Here is a 22,015-nt window from a genome sequence, read left to right on the forward strand (position 1 = left end):
ATGGGTGGAAGCTGGAAACTCAGATGAGTCACAGAGATGTTAGGAAGCTTTCTTTTAGCGTGAGAGTAGTGGAAAAATGGAATGCACTTGGGGAACAGGTTGTGGAAGCAAATTCTATTCATAATTTTAAAACCAGGTATGATAGGGAAATGAGACCGGAGTCATTGCTGTAAACAACCGATGACTGGAAAGGCGGGATCCAAGAGTCAGTGCTCGATCCTGCAGACACAATAGGTTAGTACAAATAGGTGAGTACACACACATTAATACCAAATAAACACACCAAAACATTGCTTAATTTTTTTAATTTGTAAATTTCTTGACATATCACTTTTACTAAAACACACACAAACAAACACACGCGAGCGATAATACACCACAACCGCTTCAGAAAGGTGTAAAAAAAAAGTGTGTTTGTTTGAGTGTGAATGTTCGGCTCGTTTTGAACGATTGAAAACTGACCGAGTCCCTCCTTTTGTTGCACAGTTCGAATTTGATCTTTCCAAGTACCGCAATGACCACTGGCGCTCTGTGTTTGATCTTTGAACTTTGTGCAAATATTGTATTGTTGTGTAAAGTCTTTTCAGATACTTTAGGCCCATGTGGGATGAAAATAACAGGTGAACACATGACCACATAGACAAGGACACGTGGGAACATGACCAGACACACATGGACACATAGGAACATGACCACACACACAAGGACACATAGGAACATGACCACACACACAAGGACACATAGGAACATGACCACACACACAAGGACACATAGGAACATGACCACACACACAAGGACACATAGGAACATGACCACACACACAAGGACACATAGGAACATGACCACACACACAAGGACACATAGGAACATGACCACACACACAAGGACACATAGGAACATGACCACACACACAAGGACACATAAGAACATGACCACACACACAAGGACACATATAATCATGACCACACACACAAGGACACATAGGAACATGACCACACACACAATGACACATATAATCATGACCACACACACAAGAACACATAGAAACATGACCAGACACACAAGGACACGTGGGAACATGACTAGACACACAAGAACACATAGAAACATGACCACACACACAAGAACACATAGATGGGTTACATTATCTAACTTAATTCTAATTAAATTCTCACACTGGGAACTGTATTGTGTTTACTTTGGTCATTCCTGCACACACACACACACACACACACACACACACACACACACACACACACACACACACACACACACACACACACACACACACAAGACATACTAGGTGAGTTCACTCACGCAAGGTATACTAGGTGAGTGCACACACCACACACACACAAGGTATACTAGGTGAGTACACACACACACACACACACACACACACACACACACACATACACATACACACACACACACACACACACACACACACACACACACACACACACACACACACACACACACAAGGGGCACACGCACTAGGGAACACAGGTGGAAACTGAGTGCCCAAATGAGCCACAGAGATATTAGAAAGAGCTTTTTTAGTGTCAAAGTGGTTGACAAATTGAATGCATTAGGAAGTTATGTGGTGGAGGCTGACTCCATACACAGTTTCAAGTGTAGATATGATAGAGCCCAATAGGCTCAGGTACCTGTACACTTGTTGATTGACGGTTGAGAGGCGGGACCAAAGAGCCAGAGCTCAACACCCGCAAGCACAATTAGGTGAGTACACACACACACACACACACACACACACACACACACACACACACACACACACACACACACACACACACACACACACACACACACACACACACACACATACACACACACGGGAAGCAGCCCGTAACAGCTGTCTAACTCCCACGTACCTATTTTCTGCTAGGTAACAAGTGCATCAGGGTGAAGGAAACTCTGCCCATTGTTTCTCGTCGGCGCCGGGAATCGAACCCCGGACCACAGGATTACGTATCAAGCGTGCTTTCCACTCAGCCACCGGCCCCCTCAGAGTGTGAGGTCTGAGTATGTGTGTTGATTCTTACCTACGTGTGTCTAAGGTTTGGGAGATGTGAAGTTACTTACCAAGAGGTTGAGTAACGGGGAGGAAGCCGGATAAGTGGTTCGAATTTTTTATTTATTAATATATTAGGTACATGTGCATTTGTTTCGCTGCCCTAGACTATATGAAGGGGAGTACAGTGTGTGTCAAAAAGCTAGCTACGTTGTACTAAAAAATCCCCATCTCGCAGGATGGTTAGTCATACAGCACTGGCAGACTCTGGGTGCATTATGAGGATATCATCAACACAAGAGTGAATAAGACAGCAGTGGTAATAAAAGTCCCTATCTCGCAGAATGGTTAGTCATACAGGGCCATATGTTTAGTAGCCGGCACTGGCAAATTTTGGGTACACTGTGAGGATATCTTCAAGAATACGAGAGTGAATAAAGTAATTGCAAAGCTCCAGGTACCTCATGCCAACTGGTCTGAAAGGTCTAATAACTGGGCATTCAGTGATGTAGTGTGGGAGATCGTGCCGTAGTTCCTGCTCACAGAGTTTGCAACTGGAGTGCTCAGGATTGGAAGCTTCGTCACCTGTAGCCACCTGCCAAAGGTAACGGTAACCCAACCAGCTTTTTATACTGAAGATTAACTCTAGGGGCTCGCAGCTCCACGTTTGGGTATCTGGTACATCCCACTCTCAGGTCAGCCCGTTCTTTTGATCTGCCACTGTGTCAACATTCAACCTTTCAACCTAACCACAAACCTGCGAACCCCCCTCCTCCCCCCCCTTGTTCTCTTGAGTCCCATTCATCGAAATTGTGAATATCTGTAAGCGGTCATTTTTCCTAATAGGTTGCATTTGTAACGTTGGTTACGAAAGCGTAAAGAACGCGACCTGGTCGTTGAGAGGATGAGTGGCTCAATTACCGGCGATTAATGTTGTTACTGTTAAAGCTGTAAATTGAATTCTTGTTAACAACCTCTTGTTGTTAAGTCTTGTTAACAACCTCTTGGTTCGTTCTACGTTTTGGCTAGTCTTACAGTGAATTAATATTACCTTACATACTTGTGACTGATATGTATTTTAAAGTCTCCACGTGTGACATATAGTACAGCTTCTCACATGAAACAGTCTGTCCTCGTCCACTTCATCTGATTCAGTATCTTATACGTCGTTGTCACGTCTCATCTGATTTTTGTTCAGATATTTAGAGGATCATTTCTTTAAGCATGTCCTCGGAGCTCATGGTACTTCAGAACTGACTTCCATAAGCAGTGTACGGTGTTCTGAAATGCTGATCTAATGTTCTGTGTTCAGAAATGCTGATCTAAAGTGTGCTATACTCACAGTGGTGAGTTTATACTGTCTTAAACGTCAAAATATTGCTAAATTCGATGATTTTTAATACAAAACAAAGTGCAAGAAAACATGCTATTAATTTATAGCTGTTTCTGTCTTAAAACTGTGGCAGTTACCTGCTCCCCGGGTCTGTCTCTCCCATACTGGGGACACCGGGGTGTGGTTGGGTCGTGTCAGCTCCTCTCCACCTTGTCTTCTCATCATGGGAATATTCTGGTGAATAGTGAGTCAGTATCTGTCTCGTCACTCCACTCGTAAACTTCATTTTGTTTTTCTAATGTGTATCACCATGCAAATTGTAAGCTAAATGTTTCCCACTTGATGGGAAAGTTTGAAGTTTTATTTAGACTGCTGAATACTTGTTTAGTTCAACTATTATTGTAAGGATTTGTATAAATTGTTATGAATATAGTTTCTGAACCTGCTTTTGTATGAAGACAATGATTCATATACATAAGGAGGCATAGAAACAAGAGCAAAGCCATCACATTTATGCATACTCCAGCTGATTGCTTCCCTTTCAGTATGTATTATGGTTTTAATCTATGATTTCCTCCCTGTCCAATTCCCATACTATTACATTTACTGAGGTTGAATTCAAGTAGCCATTTGTCTGACCACATCTGCAGTGTTCGGTGCTTATTGAGGAACTTTGCTGGCTTTGTATACATTCTCGTCAGCTTAGCCTCGTTTGTAAATGGTGATAAGAATGACTCGAACCCATTAGGTAAGTTGTTTTGTGGTGATGAGGGAGAGGGAGGGCTCGCTAGTGTTGGTGCTTGGAGGACCTGTTCCACCCACCTGCACCCCAGACCACCCCTACCCATCACCCCACACCATCCCCCTATCCCCTAACCACTCCTCATCCCCCCTAAACATCACCCCTTACCCCCCTAACCATCATTCCACATACCCATAACCATCACTCCCCTAACCAACACCCCACAACCCCCCATAACCCACACCCCACAACCCCCCATAACCAGCACCCCACAACCCCACATAACCAACACCCCCACATAACCAATACCCCACAACCCCCATAACCAACACCCCACAACCACCATAACCAACACCCCACAACCCCCCATAACCAACACCCCACAACCCCCCATAACCAACACCCCACAACCCCCATAACCAACACCCCACAACCCCACATAACCAACACCCCACAACCCCACATAACCAACACCCCACAACCACACATAACCAACACCCCACAACCCCACATAACCAACACCCCACAACCACCACCCCACATAACCAACACCCCACAACCACCACCCCACAACCCCCCAACACCCCCCCCCAACCCCACATAACCAACCATACACTTGAGACGTAAGGTGTTGACTAAAGGAAGCCTGATTGACGCAATCAGAGCTTTTGTCCCCTCCAAGACTCATCAACTCATAATAGGATCTTCGGAGAATTTGAAGAGTAAAAGTCACTCTTAAAATTTCCTTTGAATGCGATCTCCGATCCATTCTTTAAGTCCATATTAATATTTTTTTAAGGGATCGGGTTTTGATGGCAGGATTTAGGTCATCTCTTCGTTTTTTGTTTAAATTTTTTTTATTAATTTTAAAAAAATTACGCTGTTGGGTAACTAATTACATATACGCTCGAGGAGAACACAATTAGGTGTTAATTGGCCGTGTACGAGGATAGTTAAGGGGATGGTAATGGTAGTATTAACCACTGATTGGTCTACATCTGACTACTATTTACTTCCTGTGAGGTCTCAGCGTCGTCACACCTGACTGACTTTCACTGTCCCTATTTAACTATTTTCAGGTGTAAATATGACCGTTCAGGTATAAATTATGACTGTTCAGGTGTAAATTATGACCGTTCAGGTGTAAATTTGACCGTTCAGGTGTAAATATGACCGTTCAGGTGTAAATACGACCGTTCAGGTGTAAATACGACCGTTCAGGTGTAAATACGACCGTTCAGGTGTAAATACGACCGTTAAGTATAAGATGATGCAGTATAATGTATATATAATATATATAGCCAGGCAGTCTTCCCATCGCCACTGTTTGTGGTTAATCATCGACTCTTTCTCTTGTCAACCTCTAGTAGCTTTGTTAGGCAAGGTTGGGCACCGTTTTCTTCGCTTAACATGTGTGTGTGTATTAAGGTACATCTTACACATTGTATCCTTTCTCTGTGCTCAGTTGGCTTCTTCCATAATGTTCTCTACTATGTTGCAGGGCGAGCACGTCAGGGAGGGGGGGAGGGAGGACTCTCCTGTTGTGCTCATCTAGTTGAGCTTCCAGGGTCGAGCATTTGCTCCTAAGCCCCGCCTTTCCCTTGTGTATCTTATCATGTTTATATTTAAAGCCGTAGGGTCTCGAACTGGTTTCGACGACTTCCTCATCCAATCCAATATTTATGACTGGAAAATTCCACTCACCATATCCATATTATTTAAGAAATGAAATATTTCTATACCATATCTATATTTTACATCAGAATTATATCTCTACTGATGATTTAAGAATCATCAATATCTGCATTAGCCGCCTACATGACCATTTGGTCAAGTACATCACTGGGCTCAATGCCTTTATAACATTGTACATGTGATGATAAGAATCTAGACGCTTCCAGATAATCAAAATATTGTTGGAACAAAGTTATAATCTCCACATATTTTTAAATCCACAATAAAGGATAAATTGTTCTAACAAGTACTGTTAATAATCTTTAAATCCACTAGGTGTTTATCTTGTGATATAACTTTATCTCAATTATCAGTCAAAATAATATAAATAATTAGTTTGTAATCATTATCGGCACCTTCACTGGAGTGGAGGGCGGACGCCGCCGCCGGTGGGAGAAGCGCCAAGTTTTATCCATTGTTGACATCGAAGCGTAGCACACACACACACGTCTAGTGTTGATAACATTTTCAACGAACATAACCGCACAAACCGACTTATCTAATCACCAGTGGTAATTCCCAAGATACTCGAGAGGTCCCTGACCTATAGTCTGATGTGTACTGCGACCTTTAGAACTCTATATCAAGAGGAGTGAAGTCGAACTCGGGTGCCTGGAGTTTCGCCACGAGACATTGCGGGTCTCAGCCTAGCGCGGGCGGCAAGAAGCCGTCCCACAGTAAAAGCTACCAACATAATCTGCCATATTCCCTTGTCAAAGTATAGAGCCTCGTTTCAACAAGATCATGTGACAACGTGCAAGATTGGGCTCCGGGTTCTCAATTTCAGGATAAGTTATTAATTGTTTTAGAGCGTAGATTGGCCAATGTTATGCTTTATGACATTAATACATCCGTATATAAATTGAGAGTCGATAGGCAGCGAGGCGACGCCTGGCCAATTAGTGAGTTGATTTATCTTCTTCAGTGAATGAACCTCTTTTATTTCTGAATATTCATATAAATCTGAATATCTTTATCTTGTGTATATAATTTTTTAGTATAACTCATCAGTCATTTAATTGACATATCCATTAAGCTAAATTTATCCAATTAGTTTATTTTATTGCATATAATATTTTCTTTGCATATTGCCTATGTATTATACTTGTATTACACAACTACTTTGTTGAGAGTATCAGAACAATTGATAATTGGCTGTTACCATATTTCTAGAGCTAGGTTAAACTACGTACCTTGTTCAGATCTTTGATTATGAACCCTATCAGTGTTTACAGTTATAGAACTGTCTTTATCAATTTATCCTTGTAAAATATACAAACTCAATGCGTAAGAATACCCGCAGGTGTATTGTGGTTCTGTTATCCATGACCTAGTTCAGCCTTAAGAACCCCACCTGCTACAGCCCATTACCAGAATCAATGAATCGAGGAGTTGGCTTTACAACCCAGCATAGGAACCTTGGGCAAGATTCACTAAACAGTTACATAAGTACTTACGAACGTGTACAACTTTCCTCAATCTTTGACGGCTTTGGTTACATTTATTAAACAGTTTACAAGCATGAAAACCTCCCCCATTCAACTGTTGTTGTTCTTATAAACAGCCTCCTGGTGCTTCGGAGCTCATTAACTGTTTATTAATTGTAAACAAAGCCGCCAAAGATTGAGAAAAGATGTACAGGTTCGTAAGTGCTTGCGTAACGGCTTCGTGAATCAGGCCCCTTACCTTCAGCTAAGAATTAGCTTATTTTGTGTTACATTTTTATGAATTATTTACATTAATTATTCAGTTGCGAATTTATGATTCTAGTAACCAGATTTATGGTCTTATGTAATTCTCCTCGTTTATCAATCCAGGTATTTCTCTCACAATGACTTTTAGACTGAAAAAGTTCTTTCTGGCGTCCCTGTGACTCATCTATGTTTCCGGTTTCCAATTATGCACTTTCGGTCTACTGTTCCTTAATTTGAACATTGCCTCTATATCTACTTTGTCAATCCCAATCCCAAATCAACTCAAGATAGATCACCTTTAGTATTTTGTACGTTAATATCATGTCTGCCCTATTCCTTCATTCCTCCAGTGTAGTGAGGCCTAGTTCCCTCAGCCTTTCTGTATATATTAGTCCCCCTAAAGGAACGAACCTTGTTGCATAGTTTTGGACCTTTACTAGCTTTGTTTTGGGCATCTTTAGGTAGGGGTTCCATGCTGGGGGCATACTCAGTACAGCACTCGGATGGGATCCTTATCCAAGTTGCTGAAGGATAACCGGACGTTTGCCAGTATGGTATATGTTACTCTAACTCTTATCGTCATAGTCTTGCACTTGTCAGGGTTAAAGTCTAGTAGCCATTTATCAGATCAACTCAGGTGATTACCGAGTTCATCTTGTAATGTTTTGCAGTCCTCCTCAGTTCTGGTTCGCATCATTTTAGCATTGTTAGCAAACATGGATAAGAATGAACATACTTTCTCTGTTAGATCATTTACATTATTAAAAACAGGATGGGCCCCAGTTTCGACCCTCGAGGTACTCCACTCGTTCTCTCTCTCCAGTCTAGCAGCTCTCTTACTATGACTCTGTCTTCTTCCCAAAAGGTACTCCTTCGCCCACTTTAGTACTTTGCCCGATACATCAGCCTGTTTTTCGAGTTTGTATGATAGTCGCTTTCGAGAAAGTGCCAAAGGCTTTATGACAATCCAGGGAAATGCAGTGCGTGCGCGCGCGTGTGTGTGTGTGTGTGTGTGTGTGTGTGTGTGTGTGTGTGTGTGTGTGTGTGTGTGTGTGTGTGTGTGTGTGTGTGTGTGTGTGTGTGTGTGTGTACTCACCTGTTGTGCTTGCGGGGTTTGAGCTTTTGGCTCTTTGGTTGTGTGTGTGTGTGTGTGTGTGTGTGTGTGTGTGTGTGTGTGTGTGTGTGTGTGTGTGTGTGTGTGTGTGTGTATGTGTGTGTGTGTGCGCGCGTGCGTGCGTGCGTAAGCTGGAAGCCTGGTCCACGGACCTCTCTGAAACAAGTCGAGCAAATTTAACGCAGTTTGCATTCTGAGTCATAGAGGCTAAATTTTACCTTATAACTTGTATAATTATAACACTTAGGCCTATCCACACGGACACGCAGTCATCTAATTTAACATTTTACTGCTTTCATATCGTTTTTTTCTTTTTAGTAATGACATATTTTCCAACTTTTCGCGGCAAATTTTCCCACTAATCATGTTTTCATTACGTTGTACTCACACAGTTTTGGGAAGCGTATTCTGTCTTAATTATTAACTCAGATTCAAAAGCTGTGAAATGCAGATTGTCGTAAAAAAATGTAATGTTACGCTTCTGACATTAAAAACTATTTTTTCTGTCGAATAGAAAACAGATCCGTTTATTGTACTTATAAGTCCGTATTATCTGACAAATACAGCGATGGAAGGTCTGCGCTTTATTGAATATTTCAGTACATCATTTAACACAGAATGTTGCGAAAGATTACTCATGGAATTCTGCCATAAGGGCCCCGAAGGCTCATTAGCTAAACACTTTACTCAATTGCCTCCGTTTCTCTTGCCTTTGTACAAGTCCCAGAAATTCAGTTTTCTGTGTTTACTCTGGAACGATGCCAACTTCTATTTTGAGAAACTTGCAACCCGTTCTCGCACTTTCTTATAGTCAATATTGACTTATTAAATACGTGCATATGTGACATACTAATTTGTTGTGAATATTTTAGTTTACCTTGAAAAGCTTCATAGAAAACACCGACCTTACCTAACCTTCTTAGTATGTTAACATAAGCATCTTATTGCTTCGTAATTACAATTATTACTTAACCTATACCTATAATTGGTTAAGTAATAATTGTAATTACGAAGCAATAAGATGCTTGACCGGCTGATTTTTTTAGGATTCATGACTCATTTACGCTTCGTCTTACGAAACCTATACATCTTTTGTCAATCATGGAGGCTTTGTTTACAGTTTCTGAGCTCCGAAGCGCTACGAGGTGGTTTATAATAATAATAACCGCGAGTTGTGAAGTCTCGTAAACTGTATTAATATAAACAAAGCTTCCATGATTGTTGAAAGATACACAGGTTTCGTAAATGGCTGCGTAAATATTTGATGAATCCTAGCGCAGTCTGGCATGTTTTTTTGCAATTTTCCATTCAATTCTTCAACTTAATTAGAGAAATAGAAGTGCGTTATTTTATATCTTGTCGCCATTTTTCTCCCTTGCGGCATCGGTTTTCTCCCTTGCGGTGTCGGTTTTCTCCCTTGCGGCGTCGGTTTTCTCCCTTGCGGCGTCGGTTTTCTCCCTTGCGGCGTTGGTTTTCTCCCTAGCGGCGTCGGTTTTCTCCCTTTCGGCGTCGGTTTTCTCCCTTGCGGCGTCGGTTTTCTCCCTTGCGACGTCGGTTTTCTCCCTTGCGACGTCGGTTTTCTCCCTTTCGGCGTCGGTTTTCTCCCTTGCGGCGTCGGTTTTCTCCCTTGCGACGTCGGTTTTCTCCCTTGCGACGTCGGTTTTCTCCCTTGCGACGTCGGTTTTCTCCCTAGCGGCGTCGGTTTCCTCCCTTGCGGCGTCGGTTTTCTCCCTTGCGACGTCGGTTTTCTCCCTAGCGGCGTCGGTTTCCTCCCTTGCGGCGTCGGTTTTCTCCCTTGCGACGTCGGTTTTCTCCCTAGCGGCGTCGGTTTCCTCCCTTGCGGCGTCGGTTTTCTCCCTTGCGGCGTCGGTTTTCTCCCTAGCGGCGTCGGTTTTCTCCCTTGCGGCGTCGGTTATGTTATTAGTTCCCAATATAACGTTTTAAGCAGGAAATATCACATTTAAGGCCAGACTCATTAACATAATAAACCACTAACGGATGATCCTATGGTGACACATACTCCCCTTGACACATACACCTTGACACATACCCTCTGACACATACTCCCCTTGACACATACACCTTGACACATACCCTCTGACACATACTCCCCTTGACACATACACCTTGACACATACCCTCTGACACATACTCCCCTTGACACATACACCTTGACACATACCCTCTGACACATACTCCCCTTGACACATACACCTTGACACATACCCTCTGACACATACCCTCTGACACATACTCCCCTTGACACATACACCTTGACACATACTCCCCTTGACACATACACCTTGACACATACTCCCCTTGACACATACACCTTGACACATACCCTCTGACACATACCCTCTGACACATACTCCCCTTGACACATACACCTTGACACATACACCTTGACACATACACCTTGACACATACACCTTGACACATACCCTCTGACACATACACCTTGACACATACACCTTGACACATACACCTTGACACATACCCTCTGACACATACACCTTGACACATACACCTTGACACATACACCTTGACACATACCCTCTGACACATACACCTTGACACATACCCTCTGACACATACACCTTGACACATACCCTCTGACACATACACCCTGCGACAGAGGCCCCTTTCCCTTGACACATACCGCTAACAAAGAGACCATGTGACACAGACACCCACCCACCCTCTTAACTTATAGCGTTACACAGGTATTATCTGACACAGAGACCACCCGGATACATACCCACTAACGGAGAGACCACCGGACACATACCCACTAACGGAGAGACCACCGGACACATACCTACTAACGGAGAGACCACCGGACACATATCCACTAACGGAGAGACCACCGGACACATACCCACTAACGGAGAGACCACCGGACACATACCCACTAACCTAACGGAGAGACCACCGGACACATACCCACTGACACAGAAAACATCCGGACACATACCCACTGACACAGAAAACATCCGGACACATACCCACTGACACAGAGAACACCCGGACACATACCCACTGACACAGAACACCCGGACACATACCCACTGATACAGAGAACACCCGGACACATACTGACACAGAGACCATTTGACACAGAGACGCTCTGATACATATTCGACCACTATGACAAAATCACTGTTACATTAGAAAAAAACAGAATACAGATGTGGTATACACGGACTTTGCAAAGGCATTTGATAAAAGTAACCTTGGAGTGATCGGCCACAAAATGAAGTCAGTAGGAATAACAGGTAGAGTAGGCAGGCGGATATTCAGTTTTCTCTCAACCCGAATGCAAAAAGCAACAGTCAACCAAATCAAATCGGGTCCAAGGGCAGTTGAAAGCTCTGTGCCTCAGGGCACAGTCCTTACACCACTGGTTTTCTTTATTCTTAAATAAGATATAAACTCAAATACAAGTGACAGCTTCGTGTGATCTTCGAGGGTCTTGATTATGTCACGAGGGTCATCTTGGGTCGGACGGTAGAGTGAAGCTTCATGCAGGTCGGCGTTCAATTCCCGACCGTCTAAGTGGTTGGGCACGGTCCTGTTCCCAAATCTTTATCCCTTCCAAGTCCTATATTGTCGTAATGGTTTGGCGGAGGGTATCGATTCATTTCTCTCAATGTTTGCGGACGATGCTAAAATTATGAGAAGGATTAAAACAGAAGAGGACTGTTTGAGGCTTCAAGAAGACCTAGACAAGCTGAAGGAATGGTCGAACAAATGGTTGTTAGAGTTTAACCCAACCAAATGTAATGTAATGAAGATAGGTGTAGGGAGCAGGAGGCCAGATACAAGGTATCATCTGGGAGAGGAAATTCTTCAGGAGTCAGAGAAGGAAAAAGACTTTGGGGTTGATATCACGCCAGACCTGTCTCCTGCAGCACATATCAAGCGGATAACATCAGCGGCATATGCCAGGCTGGCCAACATACGAACGGCATTCAGAAACTTGTGTAAAGAATCATTCAGAACTTTGTATACCACATATGTCAGGCCAATCCTGGAGTATGCAGCCCCAGCATGGAGTCCATATCTAGTCAAGGATAAGACTAAACTGGAAAAGGTTCAAAGGTTTGCCACCAGACTAGTACCCGAGCTGAGAGGTATGAGCTACGAGGAGAGACTACGGGAATTAAACCTCACTTCGCTGGAAGACAGAAGAGTTAGGGGGGACATGATCACCACATTCAAGATTCTGAAGGGGATTGATAGGGTAGATAAAGACAGTCTATTTAACACAAGGGGAACACGCACAAGGGGACACAGGTGGAAACTGAGTGCCCAAATGAGCCACAGAGATATTAGAAAGAACTTTTTTAGTGTCAGAGTGGTTGACAAATGGAATGCATTAGGAAGTGATGTGGTGGAGGCTGACTCCATACACAGTTTCAAGTGTAGATATGACAGAGCCCGATAGGCTCATGAATCTGTACACCTGTTGATTGACGGTTGAGAGGCGGGACCAAAGAGCCAGAGCTCAACCCCCGCAAACACAACTAGGTGAGTACAACTAGGTGAGTACACACACACACACACACACACACACACACACACACACACACACACACACACACACACACACACACACACACACACACACACACACACACACACACGCACACACACACTAACAATACAACGAAACAAATTAGAAAAAATATATAAAATATCCCTCACAGGATTTTCTGTTTGGCAACTCTGTGACCCAAACTTTGCCAGAGGCAACTTAGTTGTTCTTGTGAGGGATTTTGTCGCCTTGAGTTAAGCCCAGGGAGAAATCTAAAGGAAACTTGTTGCTAATATGTAAGTTTTAACGTACTTTAATATGAAAGTTAGTGTATAATGGCGTCTTCCTGCGTAGGGCAGAAATAGATGGTGAAGGAGGCGTGTGTGTGTGAAGCCTAATTTTTATTTTCAAGTGACAATAGCCTCGTCAGGGGAAATAATATATAGATAATTTTAAATTGCCTGTTTGCATAATTAATATGGTAAATTCAGTTATATATGGTGACAATTTAAATGTTATTGAGATTTACAAATGCAGTACAATCGTGTTTATACTGGTTAAAATTACTTTGAGAAATAATAATAATAATTATTATTAACTTATATTGAAGTGCTGTATATACATTTGATAAAAAAGTGGAAAATTCGTATGTAAGAAATAAACGCAACATAAGCCAATATGTTTCGGGTCTAACGCAAATATAATTAGGAGATATAGTTACAAGTTTATTGGTTGAATGCTATAGTTTAAAAATATACAAAAATATATTTATCCAGATTGTCTCCCAAGTTCATGAACTTTAAATAGATTGATCTAGTTGTGTTGTTGGTGGTTAATGCCTAAGGGTAGTTCACATCTCAAGAGTTGGAAGCAATAGTATTTGTAATATGCCCAGTCAGGGTTATCTTGAGATGATTTCGGGGCTTTTAGTGTCCCCGCGGCCCGGTCCTCGACCAGGCCTCCACCCCCAGGAAGCAGCCCGTGACAGCTGACTAACACCTAAGTACCTATTTTACTGCTAGGTAACAGGGGCATAGGGTGAAAGAAACTGCCCATTGTTTCTCGCCGGCGCCCGGGATCGAACCCGGGACCACAAGTCCACAAGTGTTGTCCGCTCGGCCGACAGGCAGAATCAAATCAGAAATTATGTTGGTAACAACTTACAAATCATTACAATAATGGCTGGACTTAACAGGTGTACAACAAACTGAATCAAATTGACATTTTTGGCCCATTTGGCTCACATTTTGAAAGGAAAAGTGTTGGACAACATAGTGTAATTGACCATTTAGAGCGGCGAAACAGATATTGGCGCCCATTATAGCCAACCCGTCCTCCCGAGCCTTCCCAACATCACTAAACTGGTGTACTAAAGTGCCTGATCCTAACCAACCCCAGGACCCACGAACAGAAAACGGAATATCACGTCAATTTTGCGAAGCTGCTACTATTTCCGTTTTTGGCCGAAGGGAAATTATACGTCAAAATTGGATTTTATTATTATTAACATCTTTATTGACAAAATTTAATTACAATTTTGCCTAATCTGAGGATTTCAAGTAGTCTTTTTAAAGTGATGATAATGCTGGTATTCACTGTCACGCAGGACAGGGGGTCATACACAAGACAATAAGTCTAAACTGTAGGCTGAAACACATATATATCATGGTTACAATAAGTTTTAATGTACGAATATGTAAAAACAACTTTCTATTGTGCACTGCCACACAAGGGCAGGGATGGTTCATAAGTGATGCAGCTTAAAAATAATATAATTAAAATTGTTCTTCATTCTTTAAAATGGACAAGCAAATTTTGGATAAATTGTTAGGATGTCGTCCAGAACACCTGAGTCAATGAAATAGTTACACAGTTGGTGGTACAAGAGGCCAGGAGGTCTAAAGTCCTTTACGGTTTCACATTCAACAATATAGTGTTCTAGTGAATGCATTAAAGGTTTATCACAGAGTTTACAATCTGAGTATTCTGGTAGTGGCTCAGCCTCACTGACCTGCCAGATGTGTCTATAACCAAGACGAATTACAGCAATGGCTACATCGCATTGCCTGGTCCGGTTACTGTGCTGACCATATAAATACCTATTATTACAAAACTTGTCACAACTTTTAATACTGCAGCTTTCAGGTCTCTGGGCATTTCTTAGTTCTTTTAAATCTGAATAAATTTATTTAATTTGTATGTTTCTAATAATTGCATTAGATAGTCCAAAGTCATAATCAGTGTTTTCTTTCCTGCAAGCCTCATTGGCCAATCGATCTACAAAGTCATGTTTTCCAACTCCAACATGGGATGGGATCCACACAAATTTTATACAAGAGTTATTATCATTGGCAAAAATTACATTCCATTTAATATTACAAGCTACTTCCGACATACATTGTGATGGGTTATTTAAGAACTGCAGAGCACTTTTAAAGTCACAGAATATCACTCCACCACCATTGAGCTTAAGGTATTCAGTGGCTAGATAAATGCCCAATAGCTCAGTCTGTGTCGTGCTTGCCCAGTTGTTCAGTCTCTGTACCAGACATGATCATTTCCTTCCCTTTATATACTGCACATGCACAACCTGTTCTACCAGTGCCTAATTGCACTGGGCCATCAGTAAAGGCATAGGATTCAGTTGGTTTGAGATTTTGAAGCTTCTAATGTTATACATCTCATAGTTTCAGTGTTTTACATTTATTTTACACTGATGGGTGTATAATGTAAAGAAACCTCCACATCTTTCCAAGGGGGGAATATAATGAACAGTTTTATCAGGATTAAGAGACACATTCAGTATCATAAGATTAATGGCACAACAACTGAGCCACACACTGTAAGGAGCTTTTTGCGGCGGATTGAGGGAACAGTCAGAATTGTTTAGAATAGATCTCAATTTAATTTGAATAGAGCTGGGGGCACCATTATTTTTCAAAGTTTTGGCGCAAAACATAGTACTAAGTAGAACTATTCTTTCGTAAATAGAAGGAAATTTTAGTTCCTTTCTCATGTTAACAATTCTGACAGTTCTAGGACAACCCAGGATGATGCGCATGGCATCATTCTGTACTACATCTAGACCTTGTAGTTGTTTAGGAGAAAAATTAAGAAGATGCAAGGCATAATAATCAACAACAGATCGTATAAAGGCAATATAAAAACTACGAGCATATTTTATGTTAATGCCAAATCCTTTGCCAACAAGAGTTTTGAGAAGTTTAAGACATTTAATAAGTTTTTTGCGCAGGTTGCTGATGAGATTTGTGGCATTAACCTCGACTCCAAGATATTTATAAGACACAAGTCTCCATGGGCACTCCATTAATAGTACAGTTAACATGAAGAGAATGGGGAATAAGAACCCTTGTTTTATCAACAGAGATTATGAGGCCACATTCTACTACTGTCTTGGAGAATGCATCAAGTAACACTTGTAGCCTTGGTTTACTGTGTGCCATAATACAAATATCATCAGCATAACATATAACAGTTTCCGTAGGTTGTACAGGTATGTCATGGATAAGTTTGTGCATAAGTATATTGAAGAGCATAGGGCTTAGGACACCACCTTGAGGTGTGCCTAGTTCGAATGCATCTGTTCTTGAACTTTTAACTCCTTTAAATAGGACACTAGCACGCCTGTTGGATAGGTAGCTCTTTATCCAACTCAGAAGATTACCTTTGATTCCAAATTCAGCAAGTTGCTCTAATATTGACCAGACCACACACTAGAAGGTGAAGGGACGACGACGTTTCGGTCCGTCCTGGACCATTCTCAAGTCGATTGTGACTTGAGGCAATCAACTTGAGAATGGTCCAGAACGGACCGAAACGTCGTCGTCCCTTCACCTTTTAGTGTGTGGTCTGGTTAACATACTTTAGCCACGTTATTGTGACTCGTCGCCTGCAAGTTGCTCTAATATTATTTCGCCATTCGCTACATCGAAAGCTGACTTTAAGTCAATAAAGGCTGCCTGTGTCCCATCCTGGGAGTATACAAATCAAAATTGGATGTAGAATTCAGGAGAACGGGCACAATATTAGCCTGGGGAGAAGACAGTTTGAAGGAGAACTAATATAAACTAATCATACCATGAAGTTATTGAAATCTGCACTCCCTCAGCATTCTACATCAACAGATTTTGGGGCTATACTGGATTATAATCACTCCCGCCACACGTCATATACGTGTCACGCTGCAAGCAGCCGTATCGAACTGCCGGGTTGATCAGACCAGCAACCAGGAGACCGGGCCGCGGAGATACTAATCCTCGGAATATTCAACAGGTAGTCAATACAACAGTCTACGTGAGACGCCCCTCCCTCGAGAGAAAACGGAAGCGTCGATAACAAACACGACGCCATGTTGCTATATTCGTTGACCATTTGGCCAAGTTACAGCAAGATCAATTAACATTTTGGCTCACGGGGTCACTAATGTGTCGTGACGGCGTGTGCTGACCCAGCCACTCACCCATGTCGTGACGCAGTGTGCTGACCCAGCCACTCACCCATGTCGTGACGCAGTGTGCTGACCCAGCCACTCACCCATGCACGAATTGCAACAGCCGTTCTTAGGGGAGAAAGAAGATAATGCAGACATTAGGTAAAACACTTTGTATAATAAAACGCGGTTTTATGGCATGTAAGTCCGGGGACTTTGTGATGCTCAATGGGGGATGAAAGCTAAAGGTGAGGAACTGTTTGGGGGCGCAAAATTCTACCCAATACCCAGTTAGAGTCGGTGACACAGGCGACAAGAGACATGTTCACTCCGTGGTCGATACCCGGGCAGACCGAGACTCTTGAACACACTTCCCTACACCCGATGCCACCTAGCAGTAAGTAGTTACAAGGGTGTTAGGCAGCTGTTGTGGGTTGCATCCTGTGAAAGATCAGTTATTAGCCTTGGGTGACCCTCTGATAACGTAATAGGTTTCCGTTCTCTTTAAACAGGAAACCATTGTTATTATGACGAAACCGAATGCGTTTGCCCAAAACGCTATGCGTACTAGTGGCTTTAGGTATGTACTACCTCTATCTTTAAATCTAACAGAATGTTTGTACTGTAACGCTGCAACTATGTATGTACTCTTCCTAAATAAATTATTATTATTATTTATATTATTATGACAGTGATGGTGGATGTAAGAATTGTGTCGTTGAAGAACAGTAGGGAGCCAGACATGAGTCCACCAGATAGATAGAGATTTATCAGGGGAAAGTGCCAAGGCATTACGACTATATAGCACTGGGAAGGGGTCAGGATAAAGATTTGGGATGGGACGGAGGGAAGGAATGGTGCCCAACCATTTGGACGGTCGGGGATTGAACGCCGATCTGCATGAAGCGAGACCGTCGGTCTACCGTCCACCCCAAGTGGTTGCAGAGTGTCACCTTTGAGAACTACATAGCGGCCAAAGTAAGGCACAAGACAAAGCTGTTGCATAGCAACAGAGGGAAGGGGAAAGATAATTATCAGGGGAAAGCGTCAAGCCATTACGACTATATAGAACTTGGAAAAGATCAGGATAAGGATTTATAGCCACAGAGGAAAGCAACTATAAATGATGTGGTGAGGGTAAAGGAGACAAGGAAACATCTCCACAGAAAGTGACAAGAAAGTCTGTGAGGAACTCAACAAATAGTTCCATAATGTTTACAAAGTCTCCCCAGAATGTTGGTCAACCCGTTCTCTAATCTAATGCGTCACATTTTTAACGGAACCAATCTGCTTGAAGTGAGACTCATTAGTACAAATTAAAACACTGAAGTTCTGAGGTTTTTTGTGCATCGGCCTGAACAGTTTAGGTTGCTGGGTTTGTACATTTCTGGCGAGGTAAAACAGCTGCATTTTTTACGTTGTGGCAGAACGAGAAAACGGACTGGATATCCAGAATCTTAGTAAAAGTCCAATGTAATATTGAACTTCAAAAGGGAGGACAGACAGAAAGCCATAAACTATTGGATTACTGTCTCCAAGTATGGAGGCCTCATCTTCAGAAAAACATATCTGGTTTGGAGAAACTTCAACTCTGGGCGACAAAAATCATTCCTGAACTAAGTCGACTCTTATGCCAGGAACGGCTGAGGGCCACCACAGGGCTTAATAACAATGCAAACCAGACATGACAAGGCTGATCTCATCGAAACTTAAAATACTGAACAATTTGGAGGATGTTGATCTACACAACGTCTTCAGAAGGTCAGATGTGACACAAACAAGGAGCAACGGGTTCAAGCTCAACAAGCCACAATGTAGGATGGAAAATAGGAGATGCTTTTTCACCCATAGGGACATAACCGATTACCAGGACCCAGTGGATCCCGGTAGTACAGTCGGGTTCGTTCTTGACTCACAATAGAGAATTCCGGGTTCGAATCCCGGCCGGGACAGAAATGGTTGGGCGCGTTTCCTATCACTTAATGTCCCTGTTCACCTAGCAGTAAGTAGGTACCCAGGAGTTAGTCAACTTGTGCGGCTGCATCATGGGGGAGTGTAGTAATTCGACCTTGGCGGGACCTAGATAATAAGCCTATCTTACCTTAAGGTTACGTTGAGAAGATTTCGGGGCTTAGCGTCCCCGCGGCCCGGTTGTCGGCTAGGCCTCCTTGTTGCTGGACTGGTCAACCAGGCTGTTTGACGCGGCTGCTCGCGTCGTCAGGCTACTCGCAACTTGACATATGAGTCACAGCCCAGTTGATCAGGTATCCTTTGGCGGTGCTTATCAAGAGGCACCTTTGGAGGTGCCTAACATGTACTGTATATATAAACTGGCTGTCTTGTAACACCATAAAGGTGTTTAGTTAATATTTCCCATGATACATGAGTCAGTCAGACAAGACTCGGCCTGTAGTAATTACAAAAGTCACACCTCTAGGAGTTAATGACCACAAGTTGACCAGGGGTCAGGTCGTGTGACTTGACCTTACTAAGCTGATAAGTGTAGCCAGGTAGCTGGGTGTGTCCTTCAAACAAGCCGCTGTGTAAGGCGTGGTAGGTAGATGGCCTGAAGCTCTCTACTTAGTAGGAGGAGTTTTACTCCTGGTTCACACATAAATACCCAGGGAACTGTATATCCGAGAGCATAGGATCAGCAGACAGCAGAGCATCAGCAGACAGCAGAGCATCAGCAGACAGCAGCCAAGACAGGCTGTCAGTTCTACTTAGGGTTGGTCCTTGGCGTGTTTGAACGTTAAAGTGACTTATCTTGTGTTTCCCAGACTTAAGGTGTTGTGCATTATCAGGGGCAGACAGCCCTAGTGGTCTCAATGTCTTGTGTGGTGACTCATTGTTGAGTGGTGACTGTCAAGATAGTGGTGACTGTCAAGATAGTGGTGACTGTCAAGATAGTGGTGACTGTCAAGATAGTGGTGACTGTCAAGATAGTGGTGACTGTCAAGATAGTGGTGACTGTCAAGATAGTGGTGACTATCTTGACATAGTGAACATTAAGTTTAACTGTTTGAATTGATACTGTTAATACTAAATATATATAATTGATTAACTTACTTTTTAATCTGACTTTAATTGGGTTTCCTAGCTCTTGGATTTTCTGATATATTGCAAGCTAGAGTGGGAGCACTCTTGAGTTCACTGACTTAGAGTATGAGTACATGCTTACAGCAGATAATATATGATATATGTTAACATTTGATAACAGCTTAGAGTACAGACAAGTTCCATTCCTTGTCTTGGATATACTGAACTAGAATGCATGGTGGCAGCCCTTTCTACCTTCTGCTTCTACTCTTCTACCTTTTCTACTACTCTACTAACTTCTACTTCCCCAGTGATCCCATTCTCTTCCTCTAACTTTCCCTTTCTCCTGACCACTCCTTCCTTACTCCTCCCTCCTACCTCTCTACCTGACACTCCTTCGCTACTCCCAATACTCCTTACTCTTATTCCCACCTCTCTACCTCCCTCACCCCAAACCCTCACTCATTACTGCATTATTCATTTCTTTCCATTTCCTACATTTTTTTTATTTCCGACCCCCGTTACAGTCTGTCCCCCGACACAATTATTACTACTGTATTATTATAAACCTTTGGAACCGCCTATCCGCCGAAATAGCCATATATTGCTGCATATGCTTAGATTATAATGCAGATTTAAAGTCAGATTACATCATTAACCAAAGCGATGAAGGCACTCAATGATCTAAAATGTATTAAGAAATATTTTTTTGCGTGAGGGGGGAATAAACAATATAGGTGATATTAATTTTAATAATTTATATAAAATATTTGCAACTGCAGTTGCTAGTAATTTACAACTGAAGCGACGAGTGGGCCGGGAAACTTGTTGTTGTTTTAGATTCAGCTACTCTGAACAAAAAGTTTCAAGTAGCACGGGCTATGGCGAGCCCGTAGTGGACTAGCCTGGCACAGGAGCAGGGCTATAACTCCCCCGGGAAGCCTGGGACACTGTCTTGATAAGTACCTGTCCTGCCAGGCAGAAATATATATTTAATGAGAGAAAATGGATTTAATTTCAACTTGAATGCGGCGTTCATTTTCTATGAATATATTGAAGGACATTCTGATGTATTTATGAGTTTGAAGCGTCATCTGTGCTTGCATTATTGTATAACCCGGCTGCCAGGGAAGGAAAGGATAGATTAGGGAGCTGGACAAAACTGGCAGGGGTGGTGATGATGGCTGACAGGTGGCTTAACTTAGCTTTTAGTGCATAGATTAGTGTTGACATGCATGAACAGTATGTGTGTGTATATGTAGGTGTATGTGAGGAGACAGGGAGGGAGACGGACAGATGACAATATCATTATCTCTCTCTCTCTCTCTCTCTCT

General features: G+C 42.5%; 2 protein-coding genes across 2 annotated transcripts in view; one reads left to right on the top strand and one right to left on the bottom strand.

The window, feature by feature from the left end:
* The first annotated feature begins 6,722 nt into the window (after positions 1 to 6,722).
* Positions 6,723 to 22,015, top strand: part of LOC123769769 (uncharacterized) — a 56,903-nt gene continuing 41,610 nt past the window's right edge. Inside the window, exon 1 of the mRNA XM_069301436.1 lies at positions 6,723 to 6,746. The gene's annotated coding sequence lies outside the window, so the exon portion shown is untranslated. The remainder of the gene's footprint in view (positions 6,747 to 22,015) is intronic.
* Positions 10,002 to 10,758, bottom strand: LOC123770116 (uncharacterized). The gene is made up of 2 exons (XM_069301063.1): positions 10,703 to 10,758; positions 10,002 to 10,551 (listed from the first exon to the last, which is right to left on the bottom strand). Exons 1-2 carry the CDS (start codon positions 10,756 to 10,758, stop codon positions 10,002 to 10,004), a joined length of 606 nt encoding a protein of 201 aa, XP_069157164.1.

The sequence above is a fragment of the Procambarus clarkii genome, chromosome 45 (genome assembly GCF_040958095.1).
Source record: "Procambarus clarkii isolate CNS0578487 chromosome 45, FALCON_Pclarkii_2.0, whole genome shotgun sequence".
Taxonomy (NCBI): domain Eukaryota; kingdom Metazoa; phylum Arthropoda; class Malacostraca; order Decapoda; family Cambaridae; genus Procambarus; species Procambarus clarkii.

What these genes read in the sequence shown, in the direction of transcription:
- LOC123770116 (XM_069301063.1), bottom strand. Translation starts at nt 10,758, where the DNA reads ATGTGTCAGAGGGTATGTGTCAAGGTGTATGTGTCAAGGGGAGTATGT. An exon ending in AGGGGAGTATGTGTCAGAGG is followed by an intron (nt 10,552 to 10,702) that starts GTATGTGTCAAG and finishes CGACGCCGCAAG; the next exon opens with GGAGAAAACCGACGCCGCTA.